This window comes from Triturus cristatus, chromosome 1_2 (assembly GCF_964204655.1).
Source record: "Triturus cristatus chromosome 1_2, aTriCri1.1, whole genome shotgun sequence".
Classification (NCBI taxonomy): Eukaryota; Metazoa; Chordata; class Amphibia; order Caudata; family Salamandridae; genus Triturus; species Triturus cristatus.
In genome coordinates this window covers 294,906,111-294,930,056 of record NC_140580.1, presented here as the reverse complement: position 1 = coordinate 294,930,056, position 23,946 = coordinate 294,906,111, and the positions used below count along the sequence as shown (strand labels likewise).

At 45.2% G+C, this 23,946-nt stretch overlaps 1 protein-coding gene across 6 annotated transcripts in view; it reads right to left on the bottom strand.

Annotated features, from left to right (window-relative positions):
- P4HA1 (prolyl 4-hydroxylase subunit alpha 1) overlaps positions 1-23,946 on the bottom strand; it is a 346,224-nt gene that overhangs the window by 156,269 nt on the left and 166,009 nt on the right. For all 6 annotated transcript variants that reach the window (XM_085603803.1, XM_085603809.1, XM_085603814.1 and 3 more), the window contains exon 8: positions 21,928-22,104. In XM_085603803.1, coding sequence (XP_085459929.1) covers positions 21,928-22,104 — 177 coding nt within the window. The remainder of the gene's footprint in view (positions 1-21,927; positions 22,105-23,946) is intronic.

The following is a 23,946-nucleotide window of genomic DNA, read 5'->3' as shown; positions in this document are numbered from 1 at the left end:
AAATCCTATGCGGTTCTGGGTCAAGAAAAGGCTGCCCCTCTAACAGATATGTTCCGCCACTACAGGGAGAGATGAGTGCGGCGGCCGATCAACACTAGATCGTCCCAATGACTCTCCGCCTGAGACCACAGTTGTGCTAAGCATTCCTGCAATGAGCAAATGTGAAGTATGGCATGAGGTATTATGGCAATGCAGAAGGCCATAATGCCTAGGAGGTGTATGACTGCTTTGACTGAGAGTTGTTGAATTGGTTGAAACAAAGGAAGTAGTGGCTGAAAATCCTGGAAGGATTTTGACAGGCTTTGTCTTCCTCAAAGTTGAGAATAGCCCATAGGTAGTACTGGATCTGGAGGGGTTAGTGTTGATGGTAAACCCTAAGCAGTGAAGCAGGTCATTTGTGACCTGTGTGTTCGCAGCACTGCTGGCGGGTGGCACTTTTGATAAGCCACTTGGGAAAACGTGGACGCCCGGTCTATGCAGGTGTGCAGCCACCACCGCAAGGCAAATCTGGGATACCAGCAATGAGCCGGATGTATTGATATGTGGAAATAGGCATCCGTCAGGCCATAAAGTTGCCTTGCGGGAGAAGCGGAATGGCACCCTGAACGGTCACCATGTGAAAATGCTCCGCAGGATGTATTCATTTAGGGGCTTAAGGTACAGAAAGGGCTTGAAGGATTCATCTTTTTTGGTTATTAGAAAGTACAGTGAGTAACTAACGTGCCTTGCTGATGAGGGGACGAGTTCTATCGCCCTTTGAGGAGTAGGGCTTTGACTTCCTCCGTGAAGAGCCTTTGGTGTTGCAGTAAGAGTCTGTGTTTTTGCGAGGTGGAATGATGGTAGGAGTGGAAGTACAATCCAGACAATAACCATGTCACATAATATCTAACACCCACTAGTCTGAAGTGACGGTTTGCAATGTGGGGAAGAAACTTTGAAGGCGCCCCAGACCGATGTTGTGATCGGGGGAGGGGAAGGAAGAAGGGGCAAATTAAGGTTTGGTGCCAGGTGTAGCTCCTTTTGGAGAGCTACCCTTGCCTCTGCCTCTGTAATTGTTACCTGTATAGGACCCTCTAAAATAGCCTCCACTGTACGGGGCGCAGCGAAAGGAGTTATGGGGAGCATGTGTTTGCAGTGCCCCCATTGCTTTGGCTGTTCCCATATCTTTTTTGATTTTTTTCAAGGCTTGGTCCACTTATGGACCAAAGAGATGCTCACCTTCAAAATACATGTTCAGTATGTTCTGCCGAACTTCCAGCTTAGAGCCAGAGATATGGAGCCATGCATTGCTGGTCTAAGTCTTAGACTCCGAGGGTGCCTTCAGTCTGGTCGGAGCCAAGGCGGATGTGGTCAGTGCTGAGGTTTGGCTTGGTGCCGAAGTGGTTGGTCTCAAAGGTTTATTTGGCACCAAGCCAGAGCTGGGTTGGGTGTTAGAGGTGGTTGAACACAGGAACACCTTAACTCTATCCAGGAGTGGTGACGATTTTTCATGGTTTATGGTAAAGCCGAGATTTTGGAGCGTTCTGATAACTGTTATGTTAATTCAATTTCTAAAGCACAACGGTTACCCTGAGGTGTCCTAGCGCTGAGCACAGCCTAACAGAGCTGTGGTGCAGGGTGACTATGAAGTGTATAACCATGTTTTTAGCCCCTTCCTAAAAGAAAGAAGCTCAGTTGAGTTTCTAAAGGTCATGGGCAGATTGTTCCAGGCCTTTGTGCCACATGTGATGAAGCTCCCACTCCCCCAGATTGCTTTTTTGGCTGGGGCAACTATCACCTTTTTTGCTCCCATAGATCGAAGAGTCCTTCTGGGAACATACCATTGGAACTGTTGTTTTAGAAGTCGGGGCCCACTCCCTTGAGAGCCTTAAAAACCGTGCAGAGGGCTTTAAATTGAGCCCATTGCGTAACAGGGAGCCAGTGAAGTTGCTTTAGTTCTTTTTTTTTTAACCGAGACAAACCTGGGTGTCCCTGTCAGCAAGGATTAGTTACTTACCTGTAATCCTAGTTCTCTTCCAGGGGTATCCTCATCAAAGTCATAAGCATTAGAATATTCCCGCCATGCGCGGGACCCCGGAAACACTATATTATATGTGCCCCACATATAAATACCATATATATATATATATATATATATATATATATATATATATATATATATATATATATATATATATATATATATATATATAAGCAATTGCAGCCTAATAAACATGAGAGCTGAAACATGCTGTAAGGAATTTCCACTAAACATATAAAACATGTATTAGAAACAGGAGCCGACTTGAGACCAAAGGGCAGGACCTTGTATTGATAATGCTTGCGGCCGACCACAAACCGCAGGTACCTGCGATGACGCTTTGCTATGGAAATATGGAAGTACGCGTCTTGGAGGTCCACCGAACACATCCAATCCCCCACTATCAGATGTGGGCATATCTGGTGAAGTGCCAACATGCGAAACTTCTCCTTGACTATGACCTTGTTCAGAAGGCGAAGGTCCAGAATTGGCCGAAATTTGTGCTCCTGATCTTTTTTGGGGACCAGAAAATACCGGGAGTATACTCCCTTGCCAATTTGAGACGGAGGAACCCTTTCTATAGCCTGCTTTTGGAGAAGGGTTCTTACTTCCTGTCGGAGCAGTAGTAACTGATGATGACAGGACTTTTTTGGTGGAATGTCTTTTGGGAGTGCACTGAAACGTAGCGCATATCCATTGCGCAGTATATTCAGCACCCAGCGATCTTTTGTGATGCTGACCCCCTCTGCCAGATGTTGTGAAGCACTTCCTCCCACTGGAGTGGGCAACGGCGGCGGAGGAAGCCACTGCTCATGACTTTCCTCCTGCCTTCGCTGTGGTAGAGGACTGTTGGTGGCCTCCTCTACCTCTGTTGGACTTTCCTCCTCGAAAGTGCGATTTTCCCTGCGCTTTGCTCTGGGTCCACTGAGGGGTTTGAACCCTCTGTTGAGGCCCTGTGCGCTGGGAGGGTCTGTAGCGGCGCCTGAACTACTACTTCTTCTCCAGACCAACCGCCTTGAGTGTGTCCAGCTCGGTCTTCATGCGGGTCATTTCCTCATCCGCATGCGCGCCAAAGAGAGAAGAGCCAGAGAATGGAAGGTTCAATATTCTCTGCTGAGCATCGGGCTTCAGCCCTGTGAGTCTCAACCAGGATGATCGTCTGGCGCACACCCCATGCGCGCAAGAATGAGCTGCCACCACTGCCCCATCCGCTGCCGTGCTGATTGACTGATTAGCCACCAGAGATCCCTCCGTGACTATTTCGTCGAAGTCTTTCTGGTCCTCCTTTGGAAGCTAGGATTTAAAACGGTCCAAAGAGTCCCAGAGGGCCCTATCGTAACAGCCGAGCAGCGCCGCCGCGCTGGAGACCTTCAGGGATGCTGCCGCTGACGTACAAGCTTTGCGACCCCATGAGTCCTGAGATCTGCTCTCTTTGTCAGGAGGGACAGAGGAAGATGCCGATACGGCGTGCGTTTTTCTTGCTGCTGCTACTATCACCGAGTCTGCCGGAGGGTCAGACTTAACAAACACCGGATCAGAGGCAGCCGGCTTATACTTTTTCAGGATGCGAGCAGGCACCGCCTTGATGGTCGAAGGTGTTAAAAAGGTGTCCATGACTGGTTCGAGGATCCCCGGAACCAAGGGAAGCAGAGGTCGAGACGCTGTCTTCTGGTGAAGAGTCTCAAAAATCACAGTTGTTGTGACCTGAGGGACTGACATTTGGATGTTGAGTTTCTGAGCGCCTCTCTGCAAAACTTCATGCTAGGTATTGATATCATCAATAGGCGAGACCCTGGATACCGGGCTGTCTGAAAGTGTGGGGGAGTAATCCCGCCTTGAGGGCCGGGTGGATGAAGTCGAGGAAGTCAACGGCGTTCTCCTACTCCGCCGATGATCCCTGGATCTCCCAGCACGATCATCTTGATCCCTGGATCTCACAGCACGATCATCTCGCCTGGGGGAGCGCGATCGAGAGCGCTGTCTCACAGGTGACCTCTCGCGCGCCCGTCTGGGCGGACTCACCCTGTCCACTTCTTCCACCAGTCTCTGTAGAGGAGACCTATGGTGCAGACTGGCATAGTCTTGCATCCTCCTAGTCGCCCCTGAATCCCGCCAGTGATGCACGGGTCGTAGTCATTCGGGCGACAGCTGAACCGCAGAAGTGGTCTCATGTGGCCTTGAAGGAGACCTGCGGGTCTGGACAGCATCCTTGGAACGGCTTTGTGGAGTTGCTGACCTTGGGGAAGCCCTCCTGGACGAGTGTGAGGAGGAATGGCGCGAAGCCGACTCCGTCACCAGAACCACGGAGTCACCAGACCTCACCGAGGCTTGTCTCGACGTCGAGCGTGCTCTTGATGCCGATCTGCATCTTCCTGCATGTCGGGCCTCCCGTCTGCTCGACGTCGAACGCCTTGTCGGCGGCGACCTGCGCCGATGAGAAGTAAGCGAAGAATGGTGCCTCGACGTCGAACGATGTAAAGTCGACGACTGAGGAATCCTCTCCCTCGACGCCGAACGCCGAGTAGACAACGGCGGAGCTGCGTCCATTCGACGTCGACAGTCTGCACGGCGAAGGCTGAGGGGTATTTCTTGCCCTCGAAGCCGAACGCCGTCGCGACGACGACGGAGACCTCATCCTCGACGCCAATCGTCGCCTGGTTGACGACGGTGGAGGAGTCTTCTTCGCACTCAACGTCGATCGCTGATGGAACTGCGGCGACGGAAGAGAACCCACTCTCAACGACGGAGGGGTGATACTCCTCGACGCCGAGCGTCGCCTGGTTGATGCCGGCGGAGGCTCTCTGCTACTAAACGCCGAGCGTCGCCTGGTTAACGCCGGCGGAGGGCCTCTGCTACTCGACACCGAGCGCCGCCTGGTTGACGCCGGCGGAGGGCCTCTGCTACTCGACACCGAGCGCCGCCTGGTTGACGCCGGCGAAGGGGTCTTATCTCTCGACGCCGAACGTCGCCGGGTTGACGACGGCGGAGGGGGTCTTGTCTCTGGACGCCGATCATCGCCGGGTTGACGACGGCGGACGACTCTTCGACGTCGAACCTTTTCTCGACGGCGAGCCCGCCGCCGAGGGTCTTTTTGGAGGAGATCTGTCCCATCTGAAGATCTTTTTTCAGCGCCGAGCCCGACGCTGAAGTAGAAGGACGCGAAGACTTACTTCTAGAAGGCATCCTGGACCTCTTGGAACCCTTCCTGACCGGAGATCTTCCTCTAGATGGATTCGCCAGGCCATAAATGCGAATCCTTTCCCTGTCCTTCAAAGTTCATTTGGACAGGTTCTGGCAGTGAGGACAGGTCTTAGGATCATGGTCCTCCGGCAAACATAGGATACAGACCCTATGGGAATCACTCTTGGCCTTCTTTTTGCCACAAGAAGGGCAAGGGTCAAAAAGAGAAGGCATTTTAGGTATTAAAAAATGCCTAAATCTGTCAAAAAAAAGACAGCTTCTTACTTGAACAGATGGTAAACGTCGAAGTAAGGTATAAAAAGTCGTTAAAAGTGAAATTAGTTTCCGAGAGAATCAGAAAAAAGTGGAGCTGTGTTGCCAGGATCCTTCCTGAAGGAGCCGGAAAGAACAACTAAGCTAACTGCCACCCCTGAGGCATGATGGGAAGCTGGGGGGGTTAGGTGTGCCTTAAAGGCACGGTGTCAGTTTATTGCTATGCAGCTACAGGTTAGCTTTTCAGTCTTGTTAGACTGGGTATTTGCAATGCAGCCTGGGAGCTTACTATGCTTTCAGTGGTTTATGAGAATTTCTACTGTTTACTGAGCATTAAAACAGTTTCCAAACAAGCTTTATGGTTGTTTCTCCTGTTTCTAATGCATGTTTTATATGTTTAGTGGAAATTCCTTACAGCACGTTTCAGCTCTCATGTTTATTAGGCTGCAATTGTGTATATATATATATATATATATATATTATTTATATGTGGGGCACATATAATATAGTGTTTCCGGGGTCCCGCGCATGGGCGGGAATATTCTAATGCTTATGACTATTGATGAGGATCCCCTGGAAGAGAACTTGGTTTCCACGTTTTGCACGATTTGAAGTCAGTGCAGGTTTTTTTTGGGATATTCAAGTAGAGACTATTGCATAACGGGGCATAATGAGGGCCGTGACCGCTGTCCTAATGCTGTCTTCCGTAAGAAATAAACTTTATTTTCTTTAAGATTCTAAGAAGGAAAAAACTCGCTGAGACAACCCAGCTAATCTGGTCCCCGAAAGTGAGTCTATCGTCCACAATGACCCCCAGGTTCTTCACTTTCTTGGCCGGTTCCAGGAGAGTTCCCAATTCTTCCAGCCACCAGTCGGGCGACCAGAGATTCACGTTGTTGGCAAATATGATGACCTTGGTTTTGCCGTAATTAAGTTTCAGGCAATTTGAGGACATCCACCCCGTAATGGCTTTCATACAATCATGACATCTTGATCATTGTTTCGGCCTCTTGCCCACGCCTGAGGGACAGCACTATTTGCGTGTCATCTGCATAGGATGTCAATTGGAACCCAAAAGATCTCATCAAGGCCGCCAATGAGGACACGTAAACATTGAAAAGTGTTGGGTCGAGGGACGAGCCCTGTGGCACCCAACATGAAAGGGAGAAAGGTTTGGACCGGTCGTTGTCTAGGTCCACCGTTTGTGTTTTATCCGAGAGGAAAGATTTCAGAAGATTCCATGCATTGCCTTGTACACCCACTTCTAATAAAAAATGGTCCATCAGAACCTTATGGTGAACCGTGTCGAAGGCCGCCAAGAGATCCAACATGATCATCACCGCGTAGTCTCCACAGTCTACGGCCTCTCTTACTTCCTCTGTGGATTTGATCAAGGCCATCTCGGTGCTGTGCTCAGCTCTGAATCCATATTGTGTTGGGTCCAATATATTGTTTGTCTGAAGGAACAGGGTAAATTGGCCATTCATGGCCCTCTCGATCATCTTTGCCGGTAGGGGGAGGCACGAGATGGGTCTATAATTATTTGGATCCTTGGGATCGAGGTTTGGTTTTTTGAGCAGAGGAAGAATTGATGCAGATTTCCATTTTTTGGCAAACTGTCCGGATTCGAAAATGGTGTTGAACAGGGGGGTAAGGGCTGTGCCGATAATCTTCGGGATTTGTTTGATTACAGACGCCGGACAAGGGTCCAAAGGCGATCCCGATCGGATGGAGGCCAGGAGTTTGATATAATCTTGTATCTCTAAAGGTGAAACATCGATGTTGCTTTAGAACTACTAGACCCCACACTGGCTGCCACCACAATGTCCTCTTTCTGTGTAAGCATAAATGAGGATAAAATAGCTTCCACCTTATGCTGGAGAAAGGCGGCTAGGTTTTCACATAATTCCGGACTGCTCTGATTTTTGAGGGTGTTGGGGCGATGAGTTTAGTTATGGTTTTAAAAAGTTCTTTTGAGGAGGATTTTGCTCGGGCGATCTGCTCCGAAAAGAACGTCCTTTTAGTGTCAAATAGTAGTTCTTTTTTTATAGAGAATGAGACTAGATTTATAGGTCTCTTTATCAATGCTATTATAGCCTTTTCTCCAGGCTCGCTCTAGTAGTTTACAGGCGAGTTTTTGCATTCTTAATTCTTCCAAATACCAGGGGGCTGATGGCTGGGCCCGCTTAGGGGTCCATAGTTTTACGGGAACCAATTTGTTACAAGCAGCATCTACCCATTCCGTGTCAGCAAAAGTAGCATCGTCAACTCTAAGGGGGAGAGTGCGAGCATTTGCCTTGAGTAGATCTCCTTACTCAGCACTATTGATCTCTTTTCATGCCCTTATTTAGATCTTTTCCTTAGGCTCTAGTATGCCTTGATGGCCGTTTGGATGTATCAATTCAAAATGAATGGCGATATGATCTGTACAGGGGAGAGGAAATGCCTCAGTGCAGATCAGGTTGGGATTGTTGGAGTAAATACCGTCTAAAGTATGTCCTGCCGCATGGGTGGGGCCCACTACCCGTTGCCTGAGGTCCCACGCATTCATCACTAGTCCCAGCCTAATAGTGTCAGTCGGTGAGATTCTCCAGATGGAAATTAAAATCGCCCATCACCATGAACGAGGTTAAGCAAAATCCCTCCTCTAGTAGCGTTCCTAGGGACTCGAGAAAATAGCCTCGGGCCAGGGGGTCGATAGAGAAGGATCCCCTTAAATGTATTATGACAGGAGGTGCGTAGACTAAATGAAAGTGCTTCACAGGGCAAGTTAGATGCTGAGAGAAAGGAGGGCTCCAGGGAATTGTGGTAAATAATCGTCAGTCCTCCTCCCCTCTTATGTGGCCTGTCTTGTGTGTAACAATGAAAGCCTGGCGGAGTGGCTTTAGCTAAATCAGGTCCTGAGGCTTTATCAGTCCAGGACTCAGTTATGAAAGCAAACTTGATGTTGTATTCCTCAATCAGCAGTGCACATTCTGTGCTATGCTTAATCAGGGACCTAGCATTTAGTAATAAGCATTTTAAGGGGGCTAAATCTGCTCTAATTTGTGTCCCTTCTTTTTTAAATTTCCGGGTGACTGATGGAGTGATACCAGATATAGGGGAGTTTCAACTGGCAGTTTGGACTGATACTTGCCGGTTCTTTAGGGGTTGCTTTGAGTGTAATACATGGGCAGCTAGAGTTTCCAGCTGCTGTGTTCAATCCCAGAAGGTCATCCCTTGAATAGGACAAAAAGCCTGGCTTCAATGAAACAGGGGGACAGGCCCTGAGCCCGGTCCTAGCACGGACGGGCGCAGATGGGCTTGCCTTAGGCGGTCCCGCTCCGCGGGTCAGCGTGCCCATTTGTAGCTAATGGCCAAAAAAAGACTAGTCCGCCGACTACGTGGTGGCTGCCCCGCTCCCTGCACCCGATTCTCTCCTAATCGGTGCAATACCCCGTGAATAACAGCATAGAAAAAGTGAACCCGTGTGTTAACAATTAACCAGTTTTTAGTAAAACAGATTATAAAATAATATGATTACACACATAAAATTCGGTAATACAGTAAAAACACTACACAGCCCTGGTGAGCTTTAACTCAACTCGAGCAAACCAGGAAGGTAGCACTGCGTGGCTGCGCCAGCGTGCCTATTTGTAGCTAATGGCTGCTTGTACATCCCTGTGGCACTTTTGATTAGAGTTTGACTTTACCAACCAGTTGTCCAGGTATGGGTAGACATGTATATCCTGTCTCCTCAGGTGTGCAGCCAACGCTGCCAGGCATTTTTGAACACCCTTGAAGCGTATTTTCTCCTGAAGGGTAGCACTCTGAAATTGTGCTCCATCTATGAGAAATATACGGTATTTCTTGTGCCTCTGGTTCATTGGTATAAAAAGGTAGGCATATTTTAGGTCAAATGTGGAAATAGAGTCTCCCCTTCTTAGGAGCGGGATCACTTCTGGGAAAAGTTGCAAAGTTGACCTTTTGAAATGTTGCGTTCGTACAAACCTGTTTTGGTACCAGAGGTCTAGGATCAGTCTCAGTGTTAGGTCTTGTTTTGTTATTAGGAAGTATGCCGAGAAGATGCCATTACTGGTCTTCCCTTTGTGGGACTTTCTCTATGGCCCCCTTTTGGATGATTTCCCTGACCCCTTCTCGCAACTGTGCGAGTTGCTGTTTCCTTAATGTTCTAGTCTTTGTCCACAGGTCCTGAGCCATGCGTGCCTCCTCAGCGTGGTCACCATGTACCTCTGTCTACTTGCGGTGTGCGCTTCGTCCACAGCAGACTTGAGGCAAGAGTTAGCGATGTTCTTGAGTAGCTGGATCATTGCTTTTGCTGTTTTTTTAAAACTCCTCTGGAAAGTGTTGCATTAGACTCGATTTCTTCCCACTGCTGATGGTCATTTCCGTTTAAGACAGTGCTGGAATTTGAAATTCTCAGTACTTCGCCGACTCCCTTTCAATCTTCCTCCCAACCAGGTCCATCCTCCTGCTTTCTTTCTCTGGAGGTGGACCGGTCGATGTGGGGGCATTTTTCCTTTGTCTGGCTGTGGCCACTATGATAAAGCACACTGTTACATTCCCCTTGATGTACTAGGTGTCCAGAGTAGAATGCTCACACATTTTTTCTCACTTCAGGGATAATCACCCTAGCTGTGGCGGGTTCCCTAAAAGCTTCCTTGCCCTGGTCTGTGATGTTGGGAGCATGGGCAGGTATAGGTTTGCCTTTTGAGACGGTATCAGGGTTCGAGGAGGAAGACCGATTCCTCCCTCTCTTCCTCCAGCTGGACCTATAGGTGTCTGTTGCTCTCTTGATTAGTCCATTGTAGATGGACAGGTCGTTCAGCAGGGGATTCAGCATCGAAGTGACCTTGATTCTCTGTCTTGCTGGACTTTTCCTTATCGAAGAGGTCCTCCTATTCTTCCTCATGCAGTTCCGCTATTGAGGGTGCCTCATTGTCAGGAAATCTGCTCTCAGATCCCTTGGCTCAAAGGGTTTCCTTGGGATATGAAAGGTCTTCCACTGTAGGAGCACTGTCCTTGGGTTGGTGTCTTTTCCTTTTGACCTCGAACAATTGTTCGGCATTGGTCGTGGAGGAAGACTTCCTCTTCAAGGCGATCAGCTCTGTGTCCTTTGCCTCCCTGGCCCTTTCCTTCGGCACCTCTTTTGCGCCTGCCAGCATCATGGCTTAGATCGAAGGCTTGCCCCCAATGGTGTTCTTTGTTCAGGACCTATGACTGTTTGTGCAGAACTTCAGTCGTTGACTATTTCGACTTCCAGGTGGCCTTCAGGTTTTTAGGGCTTGCTTTACCTTCTATTGGCATCCCTCACCACTTCTGTTCTTTCAACGTAGCCGATGCTATCTTCAACATCCAATACTCCTCCCTATGCCGGGTCGATTTCTTCGATGTTTTATTCATCATCGATGGAGATACCAAGGTCCTTCAGGGATTCTTGTGGTCTCTAGGTGCCGGCCATGGCATGATGTGCGAGTAGCTGCTTCTGTCTGGCCTTGAGTCTGGCAGGATTTAGGCACCGGCCTCACAGTCTTTGATGTTGTGATTCGTCGGAAGACACAAGTTACAGACCTCGTGTGGATACCTCTGCGTGAATTTGTGGTGGTAGTTTGGACAGAATTTAAAGGAGGTGTTCATATCCCTTATCTGTCCCTCTCCTCTGCATTCTCTGGCCAGTGTTCTCCAGCAATGGGGTCCTCTCCCCAAGGGGACCTCTCCTCCCGGACTACGATGTTCTTCAAGGCCTCCGGTGCTTTTTGGTTCTCTTTTCCTTTCTGTTCTCTGCAGAAGGTTGAAGACCATTTGGAGCTCCCCCGGTGGGCTTCCAGACCCAACTGCGTAAAAAAGAATCTGAAGATGGCGGCGGTGCACAGGAACTTCCACAGCGCCATCTGACATCAAACAAGGAATAACCTTACCAACAAATGATAGTCGACCATACACAAAAAGCAAGAAAGAAAACACAATTCCATACCCATGCACCAGATGGCAAAGTTGATGCACAGCATGTGAAACCAGTAAAGGATTCATGCTGCAAAAACAACATCTCTTAAGGCTACAATAAAGAACTAAATAAGGAGAGAAGACAACTTGAATTGGCGGAACGAAGATGGAAGATAAAATCTTTCAAGCATTAGTCTCACTATACTTTTACCTAAAATGGGAATGTATAAAAACAACCTCTGAGACTAAAGCCTCTATCTTCAGAGTGTAACCAGACGAAGCACATAAATGTCCCAGAAAACTGTTTGACATGATCACACAGCACACTGAAACAGCACAAAATATTCTATGACAACACCTCCAAAGAAAATGTGAAGGCCTATCAGAATAAGTCACTAATGATTAAGAAAATTGAACTGTCACTTCCAAGTAACTCAATAGATAGCCCTACCTTAGAGAGCAACACAATCTGAAGCAAGTACAGACAGATCAACAAAAACAAACTTAAACACAATAGATAATATGAAACCAGCCTTAGACTTTGTGGATGTGACAGACTCCACACTTATTAAAGAAATCAGCACTCTCATCACGCCTTACTTGAAGCAGCTGACCAATCACTTGTTGGCCAAGGGTTAAGTACCAAACTGTCTGAAAGCAGTTGAGGTGACAACAGGTTTGAAAAAACTGAATGCTAACCGAGGAGACTTGAACTACTTCTGCCTAGTCACTAATCCCCAATTTCTGATGAAAATTCTCAATAGAGAAGTCTGATCTCAGACAATTTATTGAAGACTGCTACCTGCTTGATAACTTTATCTAGTTTCAGACCTGGCTGAAGCACAGAAGCACCCATGCTACGGATCCTGGATGATCTTTTATGTCTCCAGGACAAGCAAGTCTCCGGTCTACTGACACCCCTCCACCTATGGCAAGCGTTAGACACGCTCAATCACAACATCCTACTCATCATTCTTAAAGAGAGAATGGGGATAAAATGGAACAGTCCTAAGCTGGTTTCGTTCCTAACCAATTCAAACAAATGAAACTGGCCTGATCTCTATCAAATCTAGCACCAGTAATCCACATGGTCTTGCAAAGTTCTAAATTATAACCAACTCTTATTATATTGTACAGGGGAAAAGTCTGAAAACAATCCTAAAACATTGAAACCGCTCTTCCCATCTACATGCAGACAATCCACACCTGTATCTGAAAGTTTTGTTGCAAAAATAGATACTCCTCCAAGAGCAAACTCTGAAAGATATTCAGGCCCATGTTGAAGACGGAATTCCTCCTCATCTTCTCCCTCACAGCTTGTACCCAAGGAAAAACTGGGGATACTCTTAATTTTCTAAACTGCAAACACAAAGTCATTGACTGCATCAAATTGCTCAGGATCACTTGCGTCTGTAGTTTACACCTGCAAGCTCTCAAAGGCCTCTACAAAGAGTGCTCAAAACTAGCTCAAACTGCAAATCTTTCATTTCTGATCTGGACTTTAAAAATGTGCTATAAAACCTTGGCCCCTCCAGACCAGACTAGGCTATACTGCTAGTTGTGGGAATCCCCAAAAAACACCTAGGTACAATGAAAGCAACCCTTAGTGTTACAGTGAGAATGGCATCTTAAATAAGGTGCTTTGATAACAATCCTGTGCTCAACTGGCTCCAGACAGAAGCTAGAAACATTCAAAATGCCTGCAGCACTTACACAGCCCTTGCACCGTGGCACAATGAAATGCCTGGCACAGAAATTCCTCCGTTCAGGGGCTATCACTGCTCTCAGAAATTCTGAATCCTTAGTCCTGGAACCCCTCAAGTTCAAGAAAATAAGAACTCCTTCTTGGTCTTTCTCTGGAAACGCGCCCAGAATCTGAAACTTGATCCCTCCAGAGATGCGCATTGATCCGTCCTTCAACTAAGCTACCTCTTTTATTCATTGTGGTTTTGTAACTGTGATCTTGGTGTGCTTCCCCACTAAAGCTGCTCATTGAATAATAATTGCTCATGTAGCCTTGCTGCTGTTACATTCAGTGTAACTGTTACGCGCTCTGACAAGCCTGGGTTTGGTTCACACTATATAAAACTGCAAATAAAAATAAATAAGGCATAAGAGTAAGATTATCCCAATCTGTAGGGAACTCACCCTTTACCTTCTCAGTTTTGATTTTTTAGCAGTAACGTCTTGAAGATTTGGCTGGATCAGTTGCAGGTAGAAAATGATTAGCATTTTTTAAAGGCGTTCTTCGCAATGTTTGGCAAGTTATGTTAATGGACTGATCTTCATAGCAGTGTAAGACTAGAAGGAAGATGGATGGACATTGTGATGTTTTAAAGGATTTAAAATGTTGTATGTGTTTAGGAATGTTTGTAAGGGTACCGCTGCTGCAATGGGCAGAATAAAGGAATAAGGCATAATATCAGTCGTCTGAGTTCATAACAAAATTGTGATTTTTCTTCACACCCTGCTGTAGAAAATTCAAGTGTTTGCTCAGATTTCTAGCACAGAGATACAACTATGCAGAAGACAATTTAAACATTACTGACCTTATTCATTTTCTTTTAGGAAGTATAATCATGGGAAGTTCAATTTTAAGGAGTGGGATGGATGGCATGAGACTAAAGGATGCCGACACAAAAACTATTTACAGTTTACTCTTTATAAGTTTGCAGCACAGGATCATCCATAGTTGCATGTATGCTTGAACACATTATTAACCTATGGCAAATCCTGGTGGATTGCACTAAACCGCTCAAGAGAATCAAAGATGTGTATGAGGGGGGCAATTCATATCACACAGTCACATCTGAAGGAATGTTCAATCATCTGAAGGGAAGCCTGTGGGCATAATGTCCTGAAAGTTTTATCCCTTGTTTCACACAAAACATTTTGTAAGGCTGCCTTTGCCAGAGACGTCCTGTGGTGTTCATGTTTTCTTTGATAGTGCCCCTTTACTATATGTTGTTCATAGAACCTTCTTTTGTACCTGTGCTCATATTCCATGTATTACCTTCCATGTATTACCTGTATCAGAATGTTAGGGCAATGGCATAGAACATTCCAGTGTCAGTTGGAGCAATCATCCTGAGCCCTCAATACACTTGTACTTGTTCCTCTGGTTAATTCAATAAAGCTACAGAAATCATTGAAGACTTCCGGCCCCTCAATACACTTGTACTTGTTCCTCTGGCTAATTCAATAAAGCTACAGAAATCTTTGAAGACTTCCGGCCCCTCAATACACTTGTACTTGTTCCTCTGGCTAATTCAATAAAGCTACAGAAATCATTGAAGACTTCCGGCTTATGCTTTCCAGCGATCGTCTTTTACTACAGCAAGCCACCCATGAACCCACTTCACGTCCCTTATTAAAAATATCCCTGAAATCACTTCATTAGAAGGTCCTAGCTTCAACAAGGCATCTTCCTCTCTCCTTATTCTTCTACTCTACTTTTTACTGTATCTAAATGACTTGTTTTTCGAAAACAGTAACAGCAAGAAATTCCAAGTTGGCTTATGCCAAGAGTCTTCAGCTGAATCAGGATTACACATGCTCTGAAAGAAAATGAACCTAGTTTCAACAGGAAAAAAGCCTGACAATCCTGCGTCTTAACGTGGCCCGAAAATAATGAATCACAACAAGCATTAGGTGCATAAACTGAGATTACTGGGGGGGTCAATCCGGAGCAAACCAATCTAACGGAAAGACAGCGCAGCTCCTACCTGGGCTCATGTGAGCAGCCCGCATACTCCCTTGGACGCCAGCATTCCCGCCGCCTCCTTCTAACACTCGAGGCCGCAGTTGGGAACAGGGAGACAACTACAGGATCCAGCATCCCTCCCAGCCACGCCCACATCCGCCGGACATCGCGCACGGAGGCGCTACTTAGAGCAAGGCTCCCTCGGTGGAGCGGGGGGTCAATCCGGAGCAAACCAATCTAACGGAAAGAGAGCGCAGCTCCTACCTGGGCTCATGTGAGCAGCCCGCATACTCCCTTGGACGCCAGCATTCCCGCCGCCTCCTTCTAACACTCGAGGCCGCAGTTGGGAACAGGGAGACAACTACAGGATCCAGCATCCCTCCCAGCCACGCCCACATCCGCCGGACATCGCGCACGGAGGCGCTATTTAGAGCAAGGCTCCCTCCGCGTCGCGGGACGCGCGCGGGCGTCGCCGGGCTGAGCCCGGGCAGAGGGCGGGCCGTCTGTGGCCGTCCGGGGTCGCTGGAGGTCGGGCCGGGCAACCCCTCTTGGCCTCTCTAAAGTTGGTGCCCAATCGGAAGTCATCGTTAACTTTGTGAGTAAAGTATACGTTGTGCCTGGGATTTAATTATTTATTGTTGTTCAGTATACTCAAATCATTTATCAGAAAATGGGGAAAAAAGCTCCACCTATGCTTAAACCTAGTCGTAAGCAATTAACATCTCCCTCAACTGCTACTGTCCCCGCCCCGTTGCCTAGTTTGACTGCAATTGATAAAATGCTGCAGAGGACGATCGGCGTTGTGGCTTCTGCCATCCAAAGCACTGAAAGACGCCTCTCGCTCCCACCAAGCTCGCAATTACCTTTGCTGCAGGACAATACATTGGATTCCCTGGTGGCCACATCGGACATAACATCCTACGCGGGGCTACCCGGCACTGACTCAAACGTGAACTGCATAATCTTGGACAGTGTATCCCCTAATCATCGTACAATGGAAAATAGACTATCACAAACACCGTCCATGTCACGATCAAGTGTTAATAGAATCACTGATACATCCCTGATTAACGAGCAGGAAGGGATAGAACTATGCCTAGACACGGACGTATCAACCACAGATAAAGAAAAAAGTGATAGTACACCAGCACGAACTAGGGGTCAAAAAGCAAGAAAACAAAAAGCAAAGCGGAAACAGAAACACTTAGAGTCACTAGCAGATAAATGTAGAGAGAATGGTGGACGCCCTCAATTGAGTAGGCCTTTTTCTCCTGTAGTACAAAACCACACTCAAAGTGAGGTGTACCTGGGCAAAAATAATGAACAAAGCTCATTAACTAATACAATGCCGGGTAATGAAGATTTTTGGGGGAGACTGGAGACCTTAATAACTACTCTCTTAGGACCTATTAGTCAACAAGTCCTTAATATTGACAAGAGGTTGAAGGCATTAGATGACCATGTGTTGAAATTAGGCACAGGGTGTAATTCTATAATTTCAACACACCATGTTGCATCTAACACTAATACACAAAAACTACAACACACTATGGCCAATAAGAAAAGTGTAGTGGAGACTAATGCCTCTCCCTCCACATCCACATCCAAACTGAGTAGAAGTAAAGGTCAATCAAACACAGAATCCCTATCCAGACAGGCATTAGACACCAAAACCACCACAACAGTTAGTTCAGGAGGTAGGGAGAAACCCACTGACACAACCAACAGGCCAGTAACGAGGCAAGTGCAGGATGCTAACCAAGATTACCCAACAGATAAGCCTGATATAATTGAAGTGATTAGTAAGAGACAGATCCCGGCCCGTATTAGTTTGCCCCCAGATTGCGGCCCATATGTTTTGATTTTAGCTAATGTCCCAAAATTGGAGGAAACCAAAGAGGAAAATTACACAAGCTTAAGAAATAGAACTCTCCACTGGCTTTCTGCAAACTGTAATTTCCCAATGGAAGGAGCAGGAGATATTATTCATACACAGAGTAGGGTGGGTGGGCCCATTGAGGAAAAATTTTGAAGGAGATTGCATCATTATAAATTTTAGATCTCCACAATGGGTGCAATCTACACTCTCAAAAGCCCCTCTGCCCTCACCCTGGGAATTTAACACTACTCTGCTTCCTCTTGGGTACTTTTATAGACATTTAATTGACCTTCATTCTAATCCTGGGATTAACTTTTTAACAGATCAACCGGGCATGAATCGTAACATCGCCAATGGCTATGAACACCCCTACCAAGAGTTTAGTACTAATTTTAGGAACGGTCGTTCATTACGCCATCGGATTATACCCCCACCATATCAATCGCCATATTCAGCTCTCCTCACTCCCTCCTATCCCAATCCAAGGGAGAGACCTTACGTAAGGCCTAAACGAAACTTTAACATGCCCCAGAACGAGCCAAGGTATATATACAATATACCAACGCACAATCGTTTTGAACACGCACTCTCCAACTTGGAATGTCAAGATTGACTGGGGAAAAGAAATAGAGGGTGTGAGGATGTACTAACTACTGTTAAGGAAAATCCCTCTGATGCACTATGCAATGAGATTGTGACAATGGTGCCACACATTGTTTTGACTACGTCCCCAGTTACACATGAGAACATAACTACTCCATCAACTCAACCTAAGCAGCCTAGCGGCTATAATACCTTTTGTGCCCTAAAACGCCCCAAATTGTCCATCCTTAGTTGGAACGTTGCTGGGTTGGAACCAAGATTGCTCGACCCCCAATGGATCAAGCTATTGGATAACAAAGATATTGTTATGTTCCAGGAGACATGGGCTGTCAGCAATCTATTTATCGAGGGCTACCACTGTTTCAGTGTAACCTCAAAGAAGCCCATTTTTGGCCGTGCAGTGGGAGGATTATTTATAGGTGTTAGTACATTGGTGGGAGGTACCATTAAAGACCTATCAGAAGGAAATCCGAACATTCAGGTCCTTGAGTTGAAACTTAAACCCAGGATTTTTATAATTAACTTTTATAATAATGACTTTTATTCCACACCCAACACAAACTACATAGCCCTCTCTAAGACTCTAAGAAAATTGGAAACAAATCTGGAATCAGAGGGGGGGATAGGGATCCTAATCGGCGGAGATTTTAATGCTAAATTATCAAAGAAGTCTTGGACCGAGGACACTAACAATATCACGGACCAAGCTGACAAAAGGGGCCTTGAAATGGCAAAATTATTGAGTGAACACACCCTTGGAAATGCCATGGAATTATCTTTAACATCTGACATGGACTATGTACCCACGTTTAGGGGGCGCGATTGTTGCTCAACCATTGATTTTATTTTTATGTCCCCCGATTTGCTGGACCGTGTATTAGAAACCAAGGTGATAAAAACATCTTTTGGTGATCATAACCCCCTCACAGTTACTTTGCACTTAGGCTCCCGCCCTGTATATTCGAAATCTATTGGTGCAAGTGACATTACACCATCAGGTGACGGTCTGCGGCTGAAATGGAGGGGGATTGATAGCGGAGCTATTTTAGAAAATGTGCAGAATGATCATTCCGATTTAATTAATTCCTGTCTATTATTAAACGGAGATAATAATAGAATAATCTCTGACTTTGGCAAATTGTGTCTAGTGATTAAAAAATTGCTGTCAGTCCCACTGCCTAAAATAGCGAAAGAACCGAGATGGTTTGACTCGACTTGTTCTAAGGCAAATAGGGATCTACGTAAAGCATTGTCTTCTAACCCAAGGTGTATACTAGAGGTACAGCTGGCCAGGAAAAACTACAAGTTAAAAACAACTGAAAGGAAGGCTGCGCTGCTGACAGAACAGTGGGAAACATTGGTCGCGAGTGCAAATTTGAAGAGCAGCGGCCCCTTCTGGTCAGCCGTTAGGAAGACGCGAGATATGGGGAAACAATTGTCCCCAATTAGCTGCAATATTACTAGTAGTAGCTGGGAGGCTCATTTTGCCAAAATATATGCTACCCCCTCTAAGGAAGTAACCATTCCTTCTTTGAGGGTGACATGCAATCTCAAGATTGACCTCCCTGAGATAGTCACAGCCATTAAAGAAAGCCTTGGTAACAAGGCCCCTGGCCCCGATGGGCTTCCTATAGACATTATTAAGCATAATACGGATCTATGGGCACCAATTCTTCTTAATGTTTTCAATAGTCTACCTATGGCGCCAATGCCTGACACTTGGGCGACCAGCACCATAGTTCCCATTTTTAAGAAGGGAGATAGGTCAGACCCAGCCAACTATCGTCCAATCTCGCTATTGGACAATACTTTAAAAATCCTTGGACGAGTTATCTATAATAGGATGATAGAGTGGACTGAAGACACTGACCTACTGGATCCGTGCCAGTTGGGATTCAGGAGTGGCGTAGGCACGGTGGAGCAGTGCCTAAATTTGAAATTGATTATCGATAAGTACAATGTTGCTCGCTCTAGTCCAATCTACCTCGCATTTATGGATCTTTCATCTGCATTCGACCTAGTTAATAGATCCAAATTATGGCTTATGCTTTCTAACTATGGTCTGGACGCAAGTCTTGTTAATTTTCTGGCCTATCTCCACACGGACCTTAAAGCACAAGTTAGGATCGGGTCTGGTGGTGATATGTCCGGACCCATAAAAATAGGTAGGGGGGTGAGGCAGGGGTGCGTCCTGGCACCTCTGCTATTTATTATTTATATTAATGGTCTTGCCAAAGCCCTGAGACAAGTGACGAGAGATGTTCCAATTATCCAGGGGAATCCACTACCAGTTTTATTATACGCAGATGATGCGGTCATTATGGGCCGCACCCCTAATGCTCTTCGCTTGCTTATTAGAGCATTCGTCCAGCATATGGAGGCACTTGATCTGCGTGTGAATTTTAAAAAATCTTTTATCATGTCTAGCGGACCCGGGAAAAGGAAGCTCAATACGATAAATGTTGGTTCGGATAAATTAGAATCCGTAACCTCCTTTCCATACCTAGGATTGGTTTTCGCTGCGAACGGCTCATGGAGTGGGCATTCTGCCCACGCCACGGGCAAGTTCTCGAAAGCCACTAATTCTATATTGAGCCTCCAACGCCCGAAGAAAATAGGCGCCACTAGGGCTATTTTAAAAAATTTTAAATTACAGTGCATCCCTGTGGCAACGTATGGGGCTGAGGTCTGGGGCTCAGGGAGAAATTCAGGGATTCAACGGGAGGAAAATCGTTTTTGTAGAAAAATATTGGGTGCTCCCTTTTCAGCCTCTGAATTCATCTGCCATAAAGAACTAAATCTCCCCTATGTATGTGATTTTATTAGAGCCAGACCAGCCCTATTTTGGATTAGGATTTGGACAAATAATTTTGCGACCTTAACCAAAAACATTATATTGGATTGCCTAAAGTGTGACCACCATATGTCAATACCCTGGTTAGCTGAGGTCTCTAAAACATTATGTGCAGTGGATAAAGGCAATCTTTTCTTAGAACCCACAGGAATTGAGATGAATGATAAGGTCGTAGTCAAACAAGCACTTTATGCACTTTTTAACTCAGAAAGAATGGGAAAGGAGCTATCTAAATCTTCTGTTGCTACATACATGGGGTACGATTTGTGTAGACACCCACTACCATCTTATCTAACTCTCCCCATGTCCAATTGGGAACGATCGCTGCTCTTTCGTTTAAGGGCAGGTTCTGTAAAAACCTTGCTGGCCTTCCCTTTGGGGTATCATCACACAGTAGAATACAATCCCTGCCCATGTGATGGAATTAGCAAACAGAATGACATTCACTTCCTATTCTTCTGCAAATTTTATTTAAAATATATTAACTGGTTTTTAACTCCCTATTTTAGGAAATTAAGACCCCTTTCACTGGGGGAATCATGTTCATTATTATTTTCCCTGGATACAGATGAACTAATTTTTCGCACAAGCACTTTTCTGAGATTAATAGTATACGCACGCAAAACGATGGAAAATCCCTGAAAACTATTTATGCTAGTTGTATACCTGTAAATGAATTACTGTGATTGTGGTGTTTTTTATGGATTGTATTATTGTATAAATGTGTTGTTTTCTTTGTTGTACTTTTATGGATTTTATGAAATTCGAATAAAGGTCTTTTGAATTGAATTGAGATTACTGCAATAAATCCTCATTTATCAGAGCAAATTGGAATGACATGGTATATTTTTAATTCTGGGTTCTGTGATATCGCATTGGTACTCCAGAGTATGTTCAAATTAGAAAAAAATGGGAGATTGCAAAGACAGTAAAATCTGGATTTCTTCTGTGAACAAACTTAGCCTGATGAAAAACAAAAAGATAAGCACCCAAAGTAACAATAGCCATCATGGCTAATCAAAAAGCTTGAAATGCAGTGTTAGGACATTTGGGACAATGAGCTTCAATTTTCAGCCACACATATGACTTTGTTACAATTTATTATTAAACAGAATATACTCTGAAAGATCCATAAACAGAGTCTGGAAATTAAGAATAAAAAATATGCCAGTTGAACATTGGCAAGTAAAACTAACAGTTTTGTGGTCATGTTAGGCCATACACAGCCTTTTGGGGGGGAAAGAGTAGTTCCTCACAATATATTGGTAAATATTCAAATAAGCAGGCTACTATAAGTAACTAAATGGCTTAGAGCTGTTCAACCATATTTAAAGCTGGTCAATATTTTATCACATCAGTAACACAATAAAACTTTATGAAGCAAATGGAACCACTGAAGCAACTTTAGCAATGTCATCTACTTTTCTGTGAGAGAACAGGATATAAAAATTAACTTGGAATATACTACTCACCCTTGGTTTAGCTAGCTCTTTGACTTTTTCAATTTCTTCATCAGTGATAATCTCATGGAAGCGAACAATGTGAGGTTTGTCCCACTCATCTTCCTGCTTAACTGGAGCTAGGACGTACCTGGGATTCCCTTTTGCATTAAAGTAACGGCAAAAAAGTTTCTTTTCTCTACGAGGAGTCTGAGAAACAAGCAAAGGGATAGCGTGGCGTGAATGAACAGTTCACAAAAAAAGATTTGTTATATGTCTATTTACTTAACCAGACACTTTAACACAACAGTAGTTGCAACTCAATAGAATGACATTTGCAGCTTAATTCTAAATTGAAACAAGCAGAAACTGGGCAACATAGTAAAAGCATCACCAAGCAGTGACTTTGTATTTTCAATGGTCACCCAAGTAGAATTTCTTCAACCTTTGCAGGCTCCTGGTTGCCCTTCCATAATCGTAGCAGGCCTCTACCATTTGAAAAATGAAACTGGACTAATCAGGTAATCACGGTGCTACTTTTACTATAATTGAGTGCCACTGCAATTACCAAATGGGTGGACGGCCACAGAAAGGACCAGGTCTGAGAAACCAAGGAAGCATCAAGTAATGGAATCCAATACAGGAACTGGCAAATATTGAATATTTTATTCAATGATTTTCATGAAGAGTTTATGGAATGTGAAGAGAGGATGGAAATCCAGTACAATTGAATGAAGGTTGTTGTTCTTAAATAATTTTTAAACACTGCCTCTTTAATCTCCAAAGCATTGTAATACAAGCATTTCATATTGCTTTTCTAAAAAGTAGTAATATTGGTTTGATCACTTTCAATATAAACATAACTTCAGTAAGTCTTTTTTCAACTGCCTTACCAAGAATATGTAAACTGTTTAGCAGTTTTAGACTCATTAAGGATTATGTTACTTTTCCTGTAAGCACATACTGCTGAAGATTCACATGCTATGTATAATCCTGCCATCTAGTGTTGGGCTCAGACATTTGCAACATGTTTTTCTTCAAAGAAGTCTTTTGTGTCACAAGATGTGTGACTCCTCCTCTGGTCGTGAATGCGCATAGGTACAGAGTCCACTGGAAGATTGATTTTTGCACAGTGGGTGAGAGTATGTATTGAGTAGGATAGAACAGTGGCCTAAAGAGCGTCAAGAAAGAATTGTGTGGGTGGAAGTTATTTGTATTAAACACTAACTTACGGGGAAGCAGGCAGGTGCATGCGAATCAACAGCACTACATGCAACAAACAGATGCTTACAGTTTAGGTAACTTAATCCGCACACAGCATGTGTGGCTGTAGATTACACATGCTCAGCTTCAAGTGAAAAGCAGTACTCCCCCCCACGAGGTTGCTAGGCAGTAGATGGTGTTAATGTCTGAAAGTCCTACGACAGTATGATCAACTCTAGATTGCTGCCTTGGAAGAATGTCTACACAATAATGATTTGTGAAAATGTATGGAGTGGACCATTTGGCAGTTTAAGATTCTGTTATGGGTATATTCCCCAGAAAACCCCTGTTTACGAGTGCAGTGTGGCCCGGGTGGAAAGTTAGGGTGTGTTTAGCTTTAATGTAACAGGTTTGGATGCATTTAACAATCAAGCTGGTGATCCCTGCCTTAGAAATGGGATCACACTGCAAAAAAGAAAATTAACATCTGTATGTTTTGCAAAAGGACTTTTTCCCATGTATATACATAAAGAGCAAGCTTGAAGTTGAGTGTGTGAAGGACTCTCTCAGCAACCGGGTCAAGTTTAGGGGAAAAGACTTGGTGCTCGACTGTTTGGTAAGGTGGACCACCTTAGGTACGAATTTAGGATTAGTTCTAATGACTAAGGGCCTATGGTTCACGTATACATCTAAGAGATGTTACTGCTACAGTGAAGGCACCCTTCCAAGAAGGGAACTGCAGAGGGAAGAATGAAGTTGCTCAAAGGGGGTAACAAGTCTGTTGAGGACAATATTAAGATTTAAGACTCTGGTAGGAGACAACCTGGGTGGAATGACACGTTGAAGGCC